The sequence below is a fragment of the Clinocottus analis genome, unplaced genomic scaffold (genome assembly GCF_023055335.1).
Source record: "Clinocottus analis isolate CAN_PGR_092001 unplaced genomic scaffold, fCliAna1.0.p SCAF_1, whole genome shotgun sequence".
In the NCBI taxonomy this organism is placed as follows: domain Eukaryota; kingdom Metazoa; phylum Chordata; class Actinopteri; order Perciformes; family Cottidae; genus Clinocottus; species Clinocottus analis.
The window spans coordinates 4,177,700-4,197,279 of record NW_027175820.1 but is presented as its reverse complement, the minus strand read 5'-3'; the positions used below and the strand labels follow the sequence as shown (position 1 = coordinate 4,197,279).

Genomic DNA, 19,580 nt, shown 5'->3' with positions numbered 1-19,580 from the left:
ACACACACACACACATCCCACACCAGCCTGGACCAGATGGACACACTACACCTCCATAAAAGCCATACCTCCATTCATCATGCAGGCTTCCATGCCCCCTCTTGCCGCCTCCGCCTGGGCTCTGCCCGGCCCGTTTGCCCTCCGTTTGCCCTGCCGCTACATCGCCTCTTGTTGCAGCAATTAAAGCCAGGGCGAAGTTTGAGCCGCCTCGCCGGCACTGCTAATCTTCACATTGTCCCTTTCATTAGGCTAGCTCCCACTCACAACAAAACACCGCTGACCCTGTCCTCTTAAATGCGCTGTGAGAACACAATGCGATTGGGTCATGATTTCATTTGAATGGAAATACTTTGATCTATTTTTTACTCCTCACAAGCTTTTGGCTACTTTTTTTGTTGTTGGTCGGTTGGACGTTCACAGACACATGTTGTTATATCGCTGGCAGATGAGCAACATTGTGAGGAAAATGAAAGATGACAGATATTCTGGGCCTTTCCCCTCTTCTCTCTGTTTCTCAGCGCATCCCTCTGTGTTTGCGCCGTTGGACTGCTGCGAGGCTTAGAACAACGAAAGCAGTTGACCCTCACTTTTCATCTAGGCTTCCACACAGAATATTTTGGATTAAGTACAAACGAGGAAAAGAGCCATTCAAGCCTGCCCGATGCAGTGGTGGGCTCGAGAAAGAGATTAAGGTGGGATTAAAAAGCATGGTGAAGAAGAAGAAGAAGAAGAAGAAGAAGAAGAAGAAGAAGAAGAAGACAAGGGAAATGTAAAAAAAAAAAAAAACACCACAGAGAGAGCATTTCAAAGAGAGTGAAATACTGAATGACTGGGAGCGCACTCCAGATAGAAAGTGTTGTGCAAGAATAATGTGAATTCATTGTCTGGGGTGGAAACTCCCAGGGAGGCTGGATGGTCTCTTTATAGAGACTTGGAGAGATGGACTGTTTATATCAAAGGGCTTTGGAGGAGAAATGGGGTGAGAGCGGGAGAAGGGGAAAAAGCTTCCTCTTACTTCATGTCATTGTCTCCTTTCAACAGAGCAGAAGAAAAGAGGAGAAAAGGGAAAGGAAAGTGTCTGAAATAGTTTTTTGTTTTTTTGAGGGACTTGACCCCACTCGTTAATAGCAGCAGAGGTTTCAGCACCAGCTACTGGATCAAGCCTTTTTCTTTTCTTTCTTTCTTTTTTTTAAACATGCACCCTGGCCCCGGCCAAGCAGATGGAAGCGATTCAGCTGTTTAGATGAAGACCAGAGCGGGATGGTATTAAGAGCAGGGCCGATCGGATGACCGGCAGAGAGGGATTTTCTTCTTTAAACCCTCATTAATTGAACATGGTGTTATTTGCTGCTTTTTAATTACTCTCTCCGTGTCCTCGTGGAAGCGCCACACTCATGTGTCTCTTTAGCGTGGACGGGATGTTTCACATGTAATGCGCACTGACTCGTAAGAGGAATGGAGAGTGGGGAGGGGGGGGGAATCCTCTTTCTTTCTTCTCTTGAGGGTCGCTTTGCTCGTTGACCCCAATCCTCTCTGCTCGTGGATATTAGGGGTGCCCGGGGTGGTGTCAACCTGGACGTTCACAGGTTCTTAGCGTGTAGTGAAGGTTCAGAGCGGGTTGCCACTCATGTGAATGCAGAGGAGGGAAGTGATTTACTGCTCCCCTCTGTCCTCCAAGCACCCTTCCCAGGATAGGTTTCTTCTCCCTGGGGTGACGGGGGCAGGTCTGAGACCTGCGCTGCCAGGCCTGTGAGAAAAATAGTCACACCGTTGAGCCTCAGAATGTCGTCAGCATGTTGACACCTGTTTGCAGCTCGCAAATGAACAATAAAGTGCAGTAGACAGACAAATGGGCAAAATATAGTATTTTTTTTATCTTGTTTAATATTGTCAATATTTTAGATTGCTTTTATGATGATTGGTGCTACAAAAAGATTGCATCTTCAAATTGCAATATCTGTGAGACCAACGGTCCTAAAGCCGAAGATTTTCAGATGACACTCACATAACACAGAAAAAGAAGAAACTCCTCACATGGGTGAATTTGGAAATTATTAGGAATACTTTTTTCCTGCAGATGTCAGCATTTTAATTTGGGATTTTTTTTATTTCATTCCGTCTGTTGGCTATGAAGCTACGTCCAAGAGGTTGTAATTTGCGCCTCCAAGTGGAAAAGATGCAAGTTTTTTTTTAAAAAGTTTTCACCTTTGGCTGCTGTAAATAACTCTGCAGGTCGTTACTCACATCATGGCAGGTCTTCATAACTGAAACATTTGAGTGTTGGATACAACCCGCGACCCGGGTTGCCCGAGCCGACCGTGACCGTTACTATGACCTTTCTCAAGCCCCTTCAGGCATGTCAGAAACAGGTTAGATCTGCATGGAAACTGACCTCAGTCACACTGACCAATAGGTGCATTCATGGGATCCCTTTTCCTTGGGTTGATAACCATTGGGGTATTTGGACCATTGGATGACCTTTCAGTGCATGGTATCCAGTTGTGAATAAAATAATGATGACACTTTTATGAAATACATCCATCATCAGGGAAAAAGAGCAGAGGAACGAATTCAAACAACAGAGGCCACATTTATAATGACTCAGCTGTTCAGAGTAGATCGTCATGTCGATCAGAATCTGCCTGACACAGTCTGGACTCACATTGTATGACTGACGTGTGTTTTGAAGTGTCTCAGTTCCCAGTCAGTTTCCTCTTTTCTCAAAATTTTCACTCTTTAAACGAATACAATCACATTACAAAGCAGTTAGGAGCAGTGGGCTGCTGTGAAGCCCCAGAGGAGCAGTTACCGTAGAAGTCGGGTTATAAGCCGCTACTTCCTTTGTGACTAGCTCCTTGCTGTAGCCAGCTAGCGCTGCTGCTATCTCCCCGCTTCTGCTGCTCCTGCCCGCGTCCCCACTGAGGCGGGCGTCGAGCCGGGGCTGGTCCCGCTACCTTCGGTGGTTGTCGGGGAGCTAGCGGTGAGCTAGCAGCAGTGCTAGCTGACTACAGCCGGGAGCTAGGGGGGACAAACACCGAAGGTAGTAGCGGCTAAAAACCCTGTGGTAACATGCGGACTGGAGGAGCCTGGGCTCGATCTGGCCATCTTGTGATCGCAGAAGGACATATTTTCATTGTAACATGTCTTCACTCATTAATCCTTGTGAGCAAACTCTTACTAAACATTACAAACTAATCAAACGTGTACGTGGTGACATTTGTCTCTTTCCCTGTTGCTTCAGATAAGCTCGAGAGACTTCTTGGGTTCATGTTGGGAGTTGGCCCAAACGATTCAGCGACCTTGAGGTATCGCAGTTTACAGCTTAAATGTGCGTTTGCACACCCATGTGTGAGAGGGAAAAAGAAGAAAAAACGGCAGAGAAAGTATCAACACACACCTCCTCTTTACTGCCCTTCATCTTTTCAGGCAGCTCAGATCAAGCACCCGTCTGACGGCCGTCGTTGACACGGTGCCGGGTGTTGTGGCAGCCACCGGTGACTGTTGTAAGAGGGGAGCTCGACCTACGGCCTCTGTCTGTCTCTCCCAGGCATGGGGACTCCCTGTGGTGTGAAGAATGCCTTTGCTCTTTTCCCGGGCCGCATGTCCTGTGGCCTCTGGAGGTGCTCGTGGTTGTAGAAGCCATTACCATGTATGAATCTATGTTTGTGAAAATGTGACAACCCCTCTCTTGCAAATCCGTTCTCTGGCACCAAAGCCTCTTAAGTTTTTCTGGTTGGGTTGTAAAATGGAATATGTATTACAGGAACAATTGATGATTTAAAAGTCAGTTCCACTCCAAAACGGCTGCATGGGATTTTGAAATGACATTCAAATATCTGACAAAAGGATCCGTGAACTACATCTGGAAAATAAAAGTATTTGGGCCAAGAGGCATACATTTAAGCACTTGCTTGTTCTGTTTGAATATTTCACATGTGTAGATGGTAATCCCATCAGACTCCTCGTGGAGCTCAGACACTATTTGATTACTTCTTCGTAGGGCTCGGAACCGAGACGACATACAATGTGTGTGTGTGTGTTTGTCGGTGCGCTCCAAATCCCTCAGGCCTTTAGCGCGGTTAAAATGACACGTGAAGGACCGATCTCCAGCCAGCGCCTGGGCCATTTGTACCTGTCGGTTTTCTGTAAAAGGCCAACAAATTGGAACGTCTCTCTACTACAATATGCCTTTCTGGCTTGGCCATAATTCAGCGACTGGGCTGGTCCACAGAGGAGCTCAGAGCCTGGCGCTACAAGAGGAGAGTGGCCCGGAGCCGCTCCCTAGTGGTCTGAACGCTGACAGTGATGTAGTGCCCACTGTTAGATGCCAGCATGGGAGGGGGGGTCAGGCTCTCAGCATGGGCGTGGGATGTTGTGTGTGTGTAAAAGGGACAGAAAAAACGGTGTGTGCGTCCTTTCTAGTCTGTGCAAGGTCTTACTCACACAAGACTAATGGCTGGTGTCGAGGTCTTCAAGTGGATGCTGCAACTTCCACAAACAGGCCAATCCATCAAATCTGACCTAGTATTGTCACCACTGCATCACATTCACGGGCGCTGTGGTAAAACAGTCCAGACGTACAGTAAAATACCGAGAGCCGCCCGGTTGAGGAGGAGTGTTTCTTGTCCTCATTGTTTCGTCTTTCTTGGCAAGGAAAGTTCAGAATAAAACAGTGCTTTTGAATGTTGAAGCCAGGGTCCTCAACTGGTCGAAAAGCAATTTCAGGTCCTGGTAGGACATAATCTGGGGCGAATGGTGCGAGGGGTACAATCTGCTCCTATTCTCTGAATGAAGTGTTTGGCACCAGGGGTCATAAAGGAGTAGAGAGGCTGTTTCTGTGGCGGCTCAAGTCAGAAATGAGTTCTTAACATGGTTGTGATGAGAAGGACGACATTGACAATTGACGACACAGGCTCCCTTCTCGTCTGGAACCTCTCGACTGCTATTATTGCTATTGTGTGACCAAATGTGTCCGTAATAATGGCGAGAGCCTGGTAAAGTGACACAGCCGTGGTGGCTTCCTTGGGTCAGAGGGCAAAGGAAAGGTCGCCGATCGCAAAGGTGGATATATGGTCCTTCGGGACAAGGTAGGACCATGTGTGTCATAATACAAGAGTTTGATAAAACTGGCGACGGTGCAGTAAATAGTTTCTGGTGCCTTACAGGCAACTGTGAGAGTTCCATATGAAAGCACCTATCAGTTTGTTGCGTCTGTTGTTTACTACTTGTTTAAAATTTTAAGGGGTGAGATGGGATTACTCACCTTTTTTGGGGGCTGAAGCTCGAAGGACTTGTTTATCTTAAATATCATGTTAATATTCCTTATTCTGTAAGTATATTGCTTCCAAGTTCTTTCAGTCAGTGACTGAAGGAGATATGCCTTTGGATATACCATGTTATCTTCACTGCGCATGATGCCTACTGTTTCTTTTTCCATCTAGTGACTCTTTTTTCTCGACAACCGTCGCTTCATTCAGCTCCCGTGGGTGGTAGGGTGTAACAGGCAGAAACGTAGAGATAGCACACTTCCCATCTCTGTAGCCTCCACCTTTCCAGCACCCATTGCTGTGGCTGGAAACATGTAAATTCTGTCTCGCACAGCTTCCAGCATTTCTTTCAGCTCATTTAAATGGAACGCTCACGTGATTTGCATGACAGCGGCCCTGCATTTCTACGTCAGTGGAAGTGTTGGGGCTGCACTGCAACCTAGTTAAAGTACAATTAACGGCACTTTTGAGGAAGGACATTTCCATATCTATGGGCTGGTGTGGGAGTAGCCCTTCTGTTCCCTACTGTGTCCACACGGGACGGCGAGTGGACCATGCCCAACGGCTCCAAACGACAAAAGACTTATCCAACAGCATTAATTTTTTTTCTCTTTGTGCGTGCCCACCTCTGCTTTGTTACCAGACATGCTCAGAGAGTGTCGGTAGGTTGTTCAAAGACAATTAGTGAGCCCATAACGATGGCCGCCAGACCCCGGGCCTATTGACACATTGTGATCCTCATCAGTCCGACATGAAAGCTTTACCTAGACATACTACAACTAACGGAGAGGCTGCGGGCGGCCTTGGTTGAATGCTACCGTGCATTCGGAAAATACACTCATTTGAAGTCAAAGGAGGAGAAATTCAACTGACGCAATGACAGGGGGCATAACCCTGTCATTGACGCCCGGGCTCATGTCTGCTGTGCCATCTTCGTCTGATCCAAGATCCAAAATTACCATCCCTCCTCGACCCAGTCCTAACCCCATTTTAAAGACACATAATTCACTTGAGCAAACTGTAATTACTCAGATTGTGATGCTGTTGAATAAGTTTGATGCCTCAGGGGCCTCTCTGCTCCTGTATGATCCCCCCCCCCCACCCTTTTACCACACACACCCACACACACACACACACACCCACACACACGTGATCTTATGCTGAGCCCGAGTGCAGATGTGCTTTAGAGCTCAGTAATCACAAGCTTGGGGCTTCTCGCCGCTCGGCACTAGTCTTTAACAGCATGTAAGCACTTACTCATTTGCCTTATAATATCATGGTCGGAAACCTTAAAAGAGAGTACAGTTTATACAGAGACAAGCTAAAGATTCCGTCTCCCTGACATAAACCGTTATGTTGCCAAAGAGAGTCGGTTGGAGCCGCTTGGTTTGGCTTTACCATCGTTTTTTCACATAAAAATAGCTACTTGGTTGTGGCCCCGTTCAACCTGTAATCTGGACTGTGTGAATCTGTGTGTGAGAGTCAGAGAAACGTGTGGGTCTGCATGTACGGGAGGAAGTTAAAGTGGCCTTTCACAGAGGGCGCATCCCTTTAATTTAGCCAAGTGTTAATGTAGGGAGATAACTAGAGGTCTGCTGCAATAGCGCCTCAGCTGGCCCTCCTCTGGCGTCTGCGGGAGGAGCGCGTGCAAACGCTGTGAAACTCTTTTGCGGCTCATATATCTTTTTTTTATCGGCCATCATTAAATGTTTTGAGAGAGAGAGAGAGAGAGAGAGAGAGAGAGAGAGAGAGAGATGTAATGTATACAAGCCTTTACTTTTTGGGTCAGTGGTTGCCAGGCAGGTTAGGTGTTCGTCACCATTTACACCACCTTTTGTATCATGATAACTTAGATGACATGCGTTGCGAAAAGATAATGAAATGCAAGATAATCTCATATTACATTCATACATCTATATAATCTGATATTCATGTTATTTTAATAACCTCAGTAAGATGTTCTAAACATGCAAGTAGATGGAATAAAACATTATGAAGTTTATCTCCCAGTGTTTCCGGGATGATTTCTCTGATATTGTTTGTCAGAGGGCACTGTCAGAAATATTTTTCTTTAAAAAAAAAAAGGAGTATTTCATGAGGTGTATGTTTGACCTCCTCAAGCTCTGCTTTGAATACTAATCTATTTCGAGAAGCTGCAGTCTTTTGTCAAAGACCTTCTCTTTCTAATTCCAGTGTTCGATTTGATATATTTAGTCCGATGCCCAGGGGGACATTCTCTTGCAGGTTGAGCTTTGAGCAAGAAGCCGTTAAGTATCGAGCTCAAGGATGTTTTGGCAGATATTGATGTGCTGGGGTTCAAACCATTGACACAGCAGAACAAAAAATTCCCAACCACTGGACCGTTTGGACCCGACACGTAAAATAATGAAGTATGACAACTTACTTCCTGTAAAAGTTCCCATCGCACCCGTGGAAGATGGATGTGAATGGAACGTATCATATTTATTCATGAACGGATGAAAGATGTGCTGGCTGCTGAACGGTTAGTGGGATGAAGGATGGAGGGATGAAAGATAGAAGGATGGATGGATGCTTGGAAAGAGATAGATAGATAGATGATATAGGTAGATAGATAGATAGATAGATAGATAGATAGATAGATAGATAGATAGATAGATAGATAGATAGATAGATAGATAGATAGATAGATAGATAGATAGATAGATGGACGGATGGGGCTGATGGTGGCTGTCTGCCATGTATCCAGGCACTGTTTTGACAACAAGAGCCTCGCCATGGCTTCCCTTTTGTCTTGCCTCTGTTTATTTTGCCACCTGCTACTCTGGGGGCAATGGGGTCAGCTCAACAGGAGCACAGTCCTGTCAAACACACACACACACACACACACACACACACACACACTTCAGTAGGTTGCTGGGGAAGCAGATGATACAAAACACACACATACACAAAGAGGTCAAAAGTTATTGGGTCAAAGGGTGCATGTGTATGTTTTTGATAAAGTCAGTGAGCGTATGTGGATGTGTGTGTGTGTGTGTGTGTGTTTGTCTGTCTGTGTGTGTGCGTCTGATTGATTGCACAGCTATTTTGTGTGCATTCGGTGGGTTGTGGAGTGAATTAGGTAGAATTCCGTGGTCAGACGGAATGTTTAAGGTTCAGTAGCTCAGTTTCTCCGTTGAGAGGGCAGCTAAGGACACTCGACTAAAAACTGAGACCTAAGACATGGAGCTGGTCTGCTGCTCCAACAACATAGAAGGGAGCTGGACATGTTCATTGGCTTTGTACAAAACATGTAAACAAAGGTGGCTTCCATTTATATTTTTCCCATTACTACAGCGGCGGAGTTAAATTGGTTGTTGATGTCACTGGTGAAAGATGTAGAAAAACATGAATGAAGCCATATATGCATGTCCACAATAAGAATAACGTGTGATTAGTAAGGGTAATAGATGTGGATCATACTTTTTGGTCTATATTTAGATCCCAGATTACTAATTCCAGGAGGATATTTTACTTCTCTATTTAATTGTGTTATTTATTCATTATGTCTTTATACTGTTGCAACATCTGAATAGAAGTAGACTTAACGTCCTATTTAATCTTCTGTCAGCAAGTACTGCAAAGTTGTCTGCTATAAATTAATCATGAAGTCCTTGCTTTGATTGAAACCATTCTTGTTGGCTTCTTGGCTTCATTCAGCATCTGCTTGTTTTCTTTAATAGCATTTAATGAAGACACACATGATGGACATTGCAGAAAGAGTTCCATTGTCCATGTCTTTTGTGTGTGTGTGTGTGTGTGTGTGTGTGTGTGTGTGTGTGTGTGTGTGTGTGTGTGTGTCTTCCAGTCAGGTTTGATCCGCGTGTCTCAGGAAGAGTATTTAATTGCCCCGCTGCCCCAACATCTGGCTGCGCAACACAGCTACAGCGCCCCCGATGGCCACCACCCGCATGTCGTCTACAAGCGCTCAGCGGAACACATCGTGCACAGGAGATCCAGCGGCTCATCGAGCGCCGGTTCCTCAACGCCCGGCAACCCGTACCTCCACCGTCAGCATCCTCAGCAGCAGAGTCATCACCACGACGACCAGCATGGAACGCTGCGGAGGCAACACTTCTGCGGACGCCGCAAGCAATGTATGTAAGGGAACCTTACATGCCTTATACCTTTTTTTTTTATTACCTGCACCCTTCATACAGATGTTACGTATCCACAAGTGATTTGACCCGTGACTGTTGTGTGTCAGCTGAGCTATATATATATGTATATATATATATACATATATATATATTTGGGCTGCGACAGTTGATGGTTGATGCAGGGAAAAAACTGCCGTAGAAGGGGGGCCGAAAACTACTTTGGTAAAAGTAAAAAAGAATTCAAGCACTTGACCCAAGTGTCCAGGAGTTTGTGTTACAGCTGACTGCATGGATGCTCATGGTAGATATTCTATGGGGAGTCCGGTAGCGCGGTTCCTGAAACAAAGCTCTAGCACGAGACCCCTCATCTTTTGTATTTCTAGCTGCTGGGAAAAGAATGAAGCTGCGTTCATGTGCGTTTGAAAATGTCAAGATTCGCCCCCTCCACCTCTCCCAGAAAACACATAATTGTGAAACATAAACAAACATCAGATCATTACTCCTACACCACCGCACAACCCTGCAGATAATTTTCGTGTCGCTAACTCAGTAGCAAATTTGTATTTCTTCTATTTTACTTGCATCTGTGGTTTCTTTAGGTTTTTACTTACAACATTCTATCATAGTTTTACTTTTTACTTTTCTATTGTGACTTTGTGATGTAATCTATCACATTGACAATGCATTGAAAATATAACAATTGTGTCCTGGACAATCACCATACATTCTAAAACAGTATGGTGATTTGTGAAATACAGTGTAGGATCCCACAATGCAATATGTTTTGACTTGCCTTGGATTTCTTCACATCATTTCACCATCCCTATAACAAAAAAAAAGGACAGTTGTATGCTAATTGTATTTTGCCAGGGAAGAAAAGCCACAGAAAAAAGCAGTTAGACCTTTATTCACATTATTATCACCTCTTTCCCAAACAGGAAAGTCTTCAATATTGTAGAAAGCGGATAACCGTAGACCACTGTAGTCTCTTGCTTTGTCTACATTCATTATGAAGATTAATGTCTGTGTTAAATGCTTCGGAGTGAATTGCGTCCATTGTAATAGGGCTACATGAGCCCGAGGCTACTCAACCCACAGGCTCGTTCACAGTTTTATCTTCCCTTCTCGTGGTGAGAGGTAGGAAGCAGTGTGGGGAGTGAGTTTCCTGTCCTTTCAACATGAGGCCTGTGCCCTGATGACCCGGCACGAGCCAGGAAAAACACTTGCCAAGGTCTCTCTCTCTCTCACCCTCATACTCTCTCTGTCTCTCCTCCCTTCCGTCCTTTCCTGTTTTTCCCTCCTAGACGCTCCCAAGCCTCCCGCTGAGGACAGTTTCATCATGCCGGACGAGTTCGAGGTACCTGAGGCGGCAGGATCAGGGAGGGCGAAGAGATCGCCCATTAACTCCAACAAGGTGGGGGGCCTGAACGTGGAGACCCTGGTGGTGGCGGACAGGAAGATGCTGGAGAAACACGGCAGGGACAACGTCACCACCTACGTCCTCACCGTCATGAACATGGTGAGGGTTGGGAGAAGGGAGGAGAGGGAAAGGGAGGCGGCACACAAAATATATGAGATGGTGATGGTTAGAAGACGCACGGAAAATGTGTTGTATTGCTCTGTTTCTCACAGGACTTGAGCGACTGACCGCGTTAGCTGAGCTAGCTTTAATGCTAGCAAGCTAATCGGCCGGCTTAGTTTCTCTTCCCTATCAGACCCTTCTGCAGTCTTTGTCATCAACTGGAATATAGATATAAGTAGTTTACATTTAAGCTGCGGTAATGTCAATTTTAAAAGAAGAAATAGCATGTTCATTATTCGACAAAGAAAAAGTTGAATAAAAACAGGTTTTGCTGCTATTTATCTGCTCCGCAACAGTTTACTAATTAACATTACCGAGACTGTTGGGTGACTTTATCACTCCTCTGTACTTGTGCTTCCCATTCTAATCGCTGCTTGTTGCCAAAATGGCTGCTGTATAGCAAACTTTACTTAGGCTAGCTTAAAATAGGTTTTTAATGAAGTTACATTTGAATGAATATTCCTTGTGGATAAAATGCTAAATTTGGGTGAAAGTTAGCATGCTTGTTTGTTGAAAACTAAATTGTCGGTGAAAGAGCAACGCATCAGGTCGATCAGCTAGCTTTACATAGCTTTACTGCATTTTCCTTTTTTTGCGAAACAGAGTTTTGCTACCTTTCCTAGGACAGTTGTGTTGTTCACTATTGACCATTGTCAACAATACAAGCAGACAAACAAGTAAGTTTGCTTAAATTAGCCTACTGATGTCCTCAGTCTGTCTTCCAAATTGTTGCGAGGACATAAGGAGTTTTCATAAAATGGGAAGTCTGCTGTTCAACCTGTAAGTAGTGCATGTATCTTACTTGAGGCTGAAAACGAACACTGTATTCCTAAGAATAAGATGAGCGCACGGGACAATTAGAAAACATGAATGTTTTTTATTTCTACTCGTTCGCAGGTCTCCAGCCTTTTCAAAGATGGCACCATTGGGACGGACATCAACATTGTGGTGGTCAGCTTGTTGCTGCTGGAACAGGACCCGGTGAGTAGATTGAGATTGCAATTCTGCAGAAATGTAGTGTTTTGTTCTTCTGGTTATTAATTAATTCACTCTTGCTCTGTACCTTTTTCTCCCCAGCTGGGCTTGACCATCAATCATCATGCCGACCAGTCCCTCAACAGTTTCTGCCAGTGGCAGTCAGGTCTGGTGGGGAAAGGTGGTAAACGGCACGACCACGCTGTTCTCCTCACTGGATTGGACATCTGTTCCTGGAAGAATGAGCCGTGTGACACCCTGGGTAAGACAGCAAACCATAACAAGCCGAGCATCCTACTTCTGGAGCCAAGTGGGAAGCATCAGTTGACAGTATAAAGAGCAATGACAGAGTTCTGGGACGTGGGAGTCGTCTTCAGCGGTTTTCGGCTGTCTTGCAGTGACAACTTCCCACAATCCCTTGCATGAGTTATGTAGTGATCTTGGCTATGTAGACAGCCGTAGAGGTGATACAGTGGGTGTAGACATTACAGCACGGAGTGAAGGAGGACTGACAGGTGCAAGTAGGGGAGATTGAAGAATGGTACTCATTTGTTACGATGACTAAAAGCTACATTTTATTAGGGGCGTTCAAACACTGTTGTAAACCCAAGCTGCAGGATTTTAGATAGTGACAGTGTAGATGCAGACAATAAACATGAAAGGGGGCGTAACATGCAACAAAAGTCCTCTGCCAGAAATGCAAACACCTTAATTCACTGATGCTTAAAGGGAATAGGGCTTTTTAAAACCTAGCCTGCCATGGTAGTCCATCAAATCTGTGTGGAAAAACAATCAAACATGTAAAATACCAATACCTGGATAAGAAGAAAGAAGAGAAATGTTGACCAAGAATCACGCTTCAGTGCTTGAAGTGACCGACGTTGCACTTTAGGATGAGCTTATGTTCAGTTTATGCATAAATCTTAGCGCCTGTCGGAACAAAAGGCTGCTGGAACAACATCAACGCAGCCAGCTAAGCTTGACTAATACCATAATCATATTGCTTTCACACCACTAATTATTAGTAATCTCAGAGCACTTTATCTCATTAAACTGCATGAGGTTGAACAAAAAAAAAGAGAAAGGCGACTCATGATGAGAATTATTTATTAACTGTATGTTGACATTCATCCACCACATGTTGTTCATGTTGTTGGGTCCATTAAGAGAAACTTGTGCCAGAAAAGACAGTGACCACTAAATATTTTCATCAGCTTGTCTTTTCCAGTAAATCCCACGTTTAGGACCACTTGTCTGGTCCACCATCAGCGCTAGTCCTAATCTGAACCGAGTGGCTTTCAAAGTCTAGGAGCAAACTTCAGCTGGCCAGGGCTTGTGATGTTGCAGCTGGTGCAAAATCCCCCGCCATGTACGCTATATGTAAATATGACAGACGTCTGTTGTCTGCCAAATCTGTCTGACATTCTTTAACAGAAAGAATGCGCTCAGTTACACCAAAGGGGAAAAAAGACAGATGGATTTTATGGCTCCAATGTTTGATTTCGTTACCGCTCAGCTTTTCATGCCACACGTAATAACTAAGTCTGTGTCTCCACCTATACAGCTGTTTTTTCAAACTGATATTTTCCTCTGATTGTCGTTCACACGTTTAAAGTTACTTAAAGTGGATATGTTGGAAATCGGCCTCTATGGTGTGTGGCTTTGACTTTGTACCTGTGTGAACAAACAATGATGTCAACTAGCCAATTGGCGCGCGACCATTGCCCAACCTTCAGAGTCTTCCTGGGCAAGAGGCTTTACCTGAAAGGCCATTTGCACGTTTCAAGTATGGACGAAGATGTTTTTTTAAAACCAATGTCGTGTCGATGCAATTTTATTTTTAAAACATAGAGGAAAAATATCAGTTGAAAGACATCTGTATACGTATGGACAGAGCCTATGTGTCTCATAATCCAAAAATCATTTTTGTTCTCCTTCTCACTTGAGACAAAATAAATTAAATTGAATTGAACACTTTCTCAATGCAGGTTTTGCCCCCATCAGTGGAATGTGCAGCAAGTACAGGAGTTGTACCATCAATGAGGATACAGGACTGGGCTTGGCCTTCACCATTGCTCACGAGTCCGGACACAAGTATGTTCAACCCAATCTGCACAAATCTGAACATATTTTAGTTTACGGATCAATACAATACACATGTTCTGTTTTAAAGAAGCATATATGCATATATTTATGAGAGAATACTGTAAACTGCCTCTGGCTCAGTGTTTGTGTTTCTATACGTTGCCATTGAGATGAAAGCAATACTCTGATGAATTGTTACCAGCTTGCCCAAAAAAATGGCAACTCACGGATAAATTAACAAAGATAAAACATGTCGCAAACATGTGCAACTTTCTGATGACTGCAAACAAAACAAACATATTTTATTATATCGCGCAGGTACACAATGAAATCAGCTTGATCATTCCAAGAATAACCGTCTTACGACTTAACTCAACTCGTGAGGAACTTGCAACTTGCACTAAAGGACCCACTTGGACTATAAAGTGACGTGCTTCCTTTCATTTTTTTGAAATCTAGTTTTGGGATGATCCACGACGGCGAGGGGAACCCTTGTCGCAAGACCGAAGGCAACATTATGTCTCCGACTCTGGCCGGGAACAACGGGGTCTTCTTCTGGTCCACCTGCAGTCGGCAGTATCTCAGCCGCTTCCTTGGGTACAGGCCTCATCGCCTAGCGCAAGCGCACACATACTTTCAACTTTGCCAGTCCCCCGTTGCCGTTGCTTTCTCCCCCCGGCTGACACCATTGGTTTGCTGTGTTCACCAGAACAGCCCAGGCATCCTGTCTGGTGGACGAGCCCAAGCAGATCGGTCAGTACAAGTACCCTGAACAGCTTCCCGGGCAGCTGTACGACGCAGACACGCAGTGCAAGTGGCAGTTTGGTTCCAAGGCCAAACTGTGCAGCCTTGATTTTGTCAAGGTGAGATCTTCACTCCATACGTTGCTAGCATGGTTGCTATAAACTGTTGTTGACACTTGACGAACCCACAGATAAATATCATCTGACTCCATGGAGCTTTGCCGCATATTGAAGCTTGTTGCTTTGGATTTTCTGCCCACAATTTAGATTTTTGGTTCCCTCTCACTGCATCAGGGATATTTCCATCTGCAGCGCAAAATACTTTTTTTTTTTTTTTTTCGCAAAAAACGCTACATATATATTTATTTCCCGCCTGTCTATGCAGCCTCCCCGCACCAAATATCAGAGACAGAGTTAGAGACTGGCTGGTGATCAGAGTGCAGCATTTCACAACTAAAGCCAGAGATTTTTCTCAGGAGTTGAACAAAAAGGAATATTGGACGTTCACAAATACTCAAACTGCCAAAAAAACTCAAAATGCTGCTTTTGTTCCATACCCGCTGGACGTGTGAAAAGGCAACCGGTTATCGGCAATCAATCAACCATGTCAAGTGAAAAGGTGATGATGTGTTGGACGTTTTCAGCTGCTGTTTCCAAAAGAATACGTCATTGCGGGCTTCACCGGGGCTTTCCTCGAGACACGATCGGCGGTCCTTCTCGAGCGTTGAGTTCGGCAGCGTGTCATACGATCCAACAAAGACACTACACACCAGAGGAAGAAGAGCAAGGAAAAAGAAGAAGGATTAATCCATAAAAACGGATCATTAAACTAACCCTTTATTGTGCAGTTACAAAAGAACCGACTCTATAGCGGTGTATGTGAACCGTCCTGGTTTTACATGGACCCCGACATTCCTAAATCAAGCATCATTCATGTGTCCCTTTGCCTGAACTGAGACTCTCCGGATGAGCCTCCGGCAATGCGACGGAGCGGCCCGGATCGCACAGTGGCCGCGATTGTCTGCTTTTTGCGGCGCTAATGGCGCAGTGCATAATTGGCACTTTATTAATTAGCGTGATCTTTGCACAACAACCTCGAACCCCCCCACATACACACACACACACGCACACACATTTGACCCACCTTTATAAAAGCATTCTATGAATTGAATGGGAATCCTCAGCCTTTACCCCCCACACCCCTCTCCGAAGCCCCGCGGTATGAGCCTTTATGTTGGATGCATTCAGTGGTGTTTATTCACATGTAAATGATGTTTAAAATACTATGAAGGGGAGGGGAGGGGGATCCTCTCCAGGGCTGTAATTGCTGGGAAATCGACTTTGCCAAATCGTATAGATGACGGATTAGCACACATGTCATCGCCTCGGCTGTTCACCATTTCACCAAATCCCTCGCTATGTTTCCCTAACAGAAGATCAAATACTACATCTGCATTTGGGCACAAGTCAGTGGGTGGTAAATTAACCTACACGCTGATTAGCAGATTTACTGCCTTTCACAGTTGTGTTTTTTTTTTGTGGTCCCCGATAGGCTCATGTAGAAGGATTTTCAGCGCGCCGGCACGGCTGTCAATCACCTGCTCGGCGTCAGAGAAAGAGGACAAAGACTCAAACACACACCGGGGCGGCCTCTCCTGTTCCCTCCGTTCTGGGGTCTCTCTTGTTGTCAGTTGCAGGTCGGGCCGGTTGCCAGACTCTGCCGCCTGTCTTTTCGACCCCCGGCTCTCCCTCTGTGCTCACTCGCTCGCTCTGTCTCCGTATTGTCGGGTCAGATGACACATGCAATTATAGCCCGTTTCATTAAAGAAGTACAGTGATTCGATTTGACACCAGGGCTTTGTGGAGAAGCTTATCCCCGGAGGGGGCTTATTGACCAGCGTGATGGTGGTCCTGGCAGGAAGCAGGTGCTGGCGGGTCAACGAAGAAGAGAGAGGGGAGGAAGATGATGCCAAGAGGCTGTCAGTGTGCCGTACGGGCAGAAAGAAAAGCGAAGATAGTGAGAAAAAAAAGCCTGTATCTGATAGACACCTCATACTGTGTGTGTGTGGTGTGTGTGTGTGTGTGTGTGTGTTTGACAGGACATCTGCAAGTCGCTGTGGTGTCATCGCACAGGGCACCGGTGCGAGACCAAGTTCATGCCTGCTGCAGAAGGCACCAGCTGTGGACCTGACATGGTGAGGAAGTGTCTTCTTTTTTATGATTCCTTTTTTATTGATGACATAAAAAACATGCTGACAGAAATAAAGAAACTTCACAGAACACACACACACACACATATATATATATATATATATACACACGCACACACAGTCCAACATAGCAAATCCAGTGCAGAAAACATGATGAAGTGGCTTTTTCGAGGCCCTTCCAGAGGAGGAAATGAGATTCTGCACACTCTTAGATGCCCCTATTGTAGATAAAACATTAAAAGCGCCCTTTTTTCTCTCTCTTTTTTTGGAATTACATTTCATTCATCGGAAGCTTTTATCCAAAGCGACTTTACAATAAGCGCATTCAACCATGAGTACAAACTCATAACAAAAAGAATTAAGAAAGTACAATTCCTTCAATAAAGTTAAACCACAAAGTGCTCTCAGTAAAGGACAATCTAAGTGCTACCAAAGTGCTGCTAAGGTTTACTTATTACTTACAATATCACCTTTATACTTTCAACAGCATGAATTAAAACATTTTCAAACCAACTACAAAACTAAACTTATACTTAATTCAAACTTATAATGAACTTATTTTCCCAAATGCTTAACTATTGCTTCAATCTAGTTAATATTAATGATGGAAAAGAAATTGAGGGCAAACCTTCAGTTTATATCGGTTGAAAACATTCTTTACTGACAGACCGACTCGCTGAGTCGGCGTGGATGTGATGTGCTTTGGTTGCAGCAGCGATTATCACTGACATTTCGGGTGGCTTAGAGACATCAGCTCTTGTTTTTGAGACGTCACGGTGTTCCCCCATCGCAGCTCCTACTTGAACGGTTATCATAACCGTTAGACGTAATGGCTGTGAGTACGACAAGCCAAGTTGTAATGAATTGCAATCATCCCTTAACTTAAAAGTATTCCCTTGAGCCAAAATAAATCTCGGCTTAAGCTCTCGTACCTGCACGTACCTGCAGGAGCATTTTTTGCATCTCCCAGCTGGACGGAGAACGGCCTTTTCACGAAACCGAGAGATTATATTTAGACGGAGAGGTGCTGACGTGTGTGAGTGCTGGATTGGCTCGGATCGGCCCGGGTGTGGTGCGTGTGTGTGTGTGTGTGTTTTGGCTGCGGCTGGAAAGTATGGGTGTCCAGGTGTGGAGCCGGGCATTTTTCCAAACCAGAAAACTCAGGCAAAAAGCCCGGGCTGACTCTCAAGTTCTGATAAGAGAGCTGTACATGTGTGTCTTTTCCCCTTTTCATTCGTTCCCCTCTTTCTCTTTGTCTCCTCCCCCCCCCCCCCACCCCAGTGGTGCCGGAGGGGTCAGTGTGTTAAACACGGGGAGCACGGCCCCAGGGAGGTCCACGGCCAGTGGTCGCCCTGGTCTCAGTGGTCCGACTGCTCCAGAACCTGCGGAGGCGGGGTCATGTACAGGGAGCGCTCCTGCACAAGCCCGAGGTACACACGCTTTGCACACACACACACACACACACACACTCACGCAGTCACGACGTTCATTAACTTCCTTTTTAACGCCACCGACTCACCGAACGGCGACAAAGAGATTCATGCCGGACGGCTTCCGAACGCCGAATGCTCCTTTTCCCCTCCTCCGAAAGCTGCAGAGACGGTCGGCAGGCGTCCCCCTTCCTGCTGCTCACTCACACAAACATAACTCTGCAGACCCAGATCCCACAGTGAATAACTCTTTGTTAGCAAAGCGCTCTGTGCATGTCGTTACAGGCACGGGGAGAAATCCTCAGTCACCGTTGTTCCCTAAATCCCTTGTTGCGATCCCGCGGAAAAATCCGAAGATTTATTCGCCGTTTCCTACGGCCTCTATTTCACTTTTCAGACACAGCGGATTTCGAGATTTATTTAAAATATGAAATAAAAACTATTTTTATTACGTGCACAACTGATTGATTGTCTCGGGCCTGCAGCAGCGTCGACAACACCGGCCCTTTAAATGTAACATGCGGGATGTCAGCAGTGGGATACTGAGAGAAAGAATTCATTTCCAGATCATTCATGCCGTTACAGCCTCCTGTCTTCTTGCTGTGTGGTGTGTGTGTTATCCACACAGTTCGTCTCACACAGCGCGCTGACATGTTGTTGTTTTCCTTGAAGAAGGTGTGTTTACAGTCATTTCCTCTGTACTGTCACTCCGGGAGAGTCATGGTGGGGATGGAGAAACCAGTTCACTGAGGTTTAGTTTTCCCCCGTGGGAATTTTTTACGCACTATTAGAAAGAACCTGTTGCTCTTCAACAATTAAAACCTGATAAGCACCAAATAATAATACAGTATATATATATATATATATATATATATATATATATATATATATATATATATATATATATATATATATATATATACATATATATATATAATATAGTATAATGTATAGAGTGTAATTCTGAATAATTTAATGTTGCCTTCATTTAAAATCAGTGCTTTTCTTTGAAAAATAAGGACATTTCTAAGTTTCTTTTGAACTGAAGTGTATGTATATATTAAAGTAACCGGTGGCGGCGATCGTAAGGCTTCACTAAACCATTGATATGTATTCCTTATAATTTTGGATTTCACTCACAGAAACATCCTCAAAACCGCACTGGCT

The 19,580-nt window shown here is 44.9% G+C and overlaps 1 protein-coding gene across 2 annotated transcripts in view; it reads left to right on the top strand.

Annotated features, from left to right (window-relative positions):
* adamts18 (ADAM metallopeptidase with thrombospondin type 1 motif, 18) overlaps positions 1-19,580 on the top strand; it is a 55,424-nt gene that overhangs the window by 3,657 nt on the left and 32,187 nt on the right. Inside the window, exons 4-12 of one of the 2 annotated variants that reach the window (XM_068572496.1) lie at positions 9,097-9,385; positions 10,693-10,907; positions 11,868-11,951; positions 12,048-12,207; positions 13,934-14,039; positions 14,490-14,627; positions 14,740-14,893; positions 16,873-16,968; positions 18,265-18,413. In XM_068572496.1, the coding sequence (XP_068428597.1) occupies positions 9,097-9,385; positions 10,693-10,907; positions 11,868-11,951; positions 12,048-12,207; positions 13,934-14,039; positions 14,490-14,627; positions 14,740-14,893; positions 16,873-16,968; positions 18,265-18,413 (1,391 nt within the window). Of the gene's footprint in view, positions 1-9,096; positions 9,390-10,692; positions 10,908-11,867; positions 11,952-12,047; positions 12,208-13,933; positions 14,040-14,489; positions 14,628-14,739; positions 14,894-16,872; positions 16,969-18,264; positions 18,414-19,580 lie in introns of those variants that run through there. The other variant, XM_068572486.1, reaches the window with a different exon arrangement.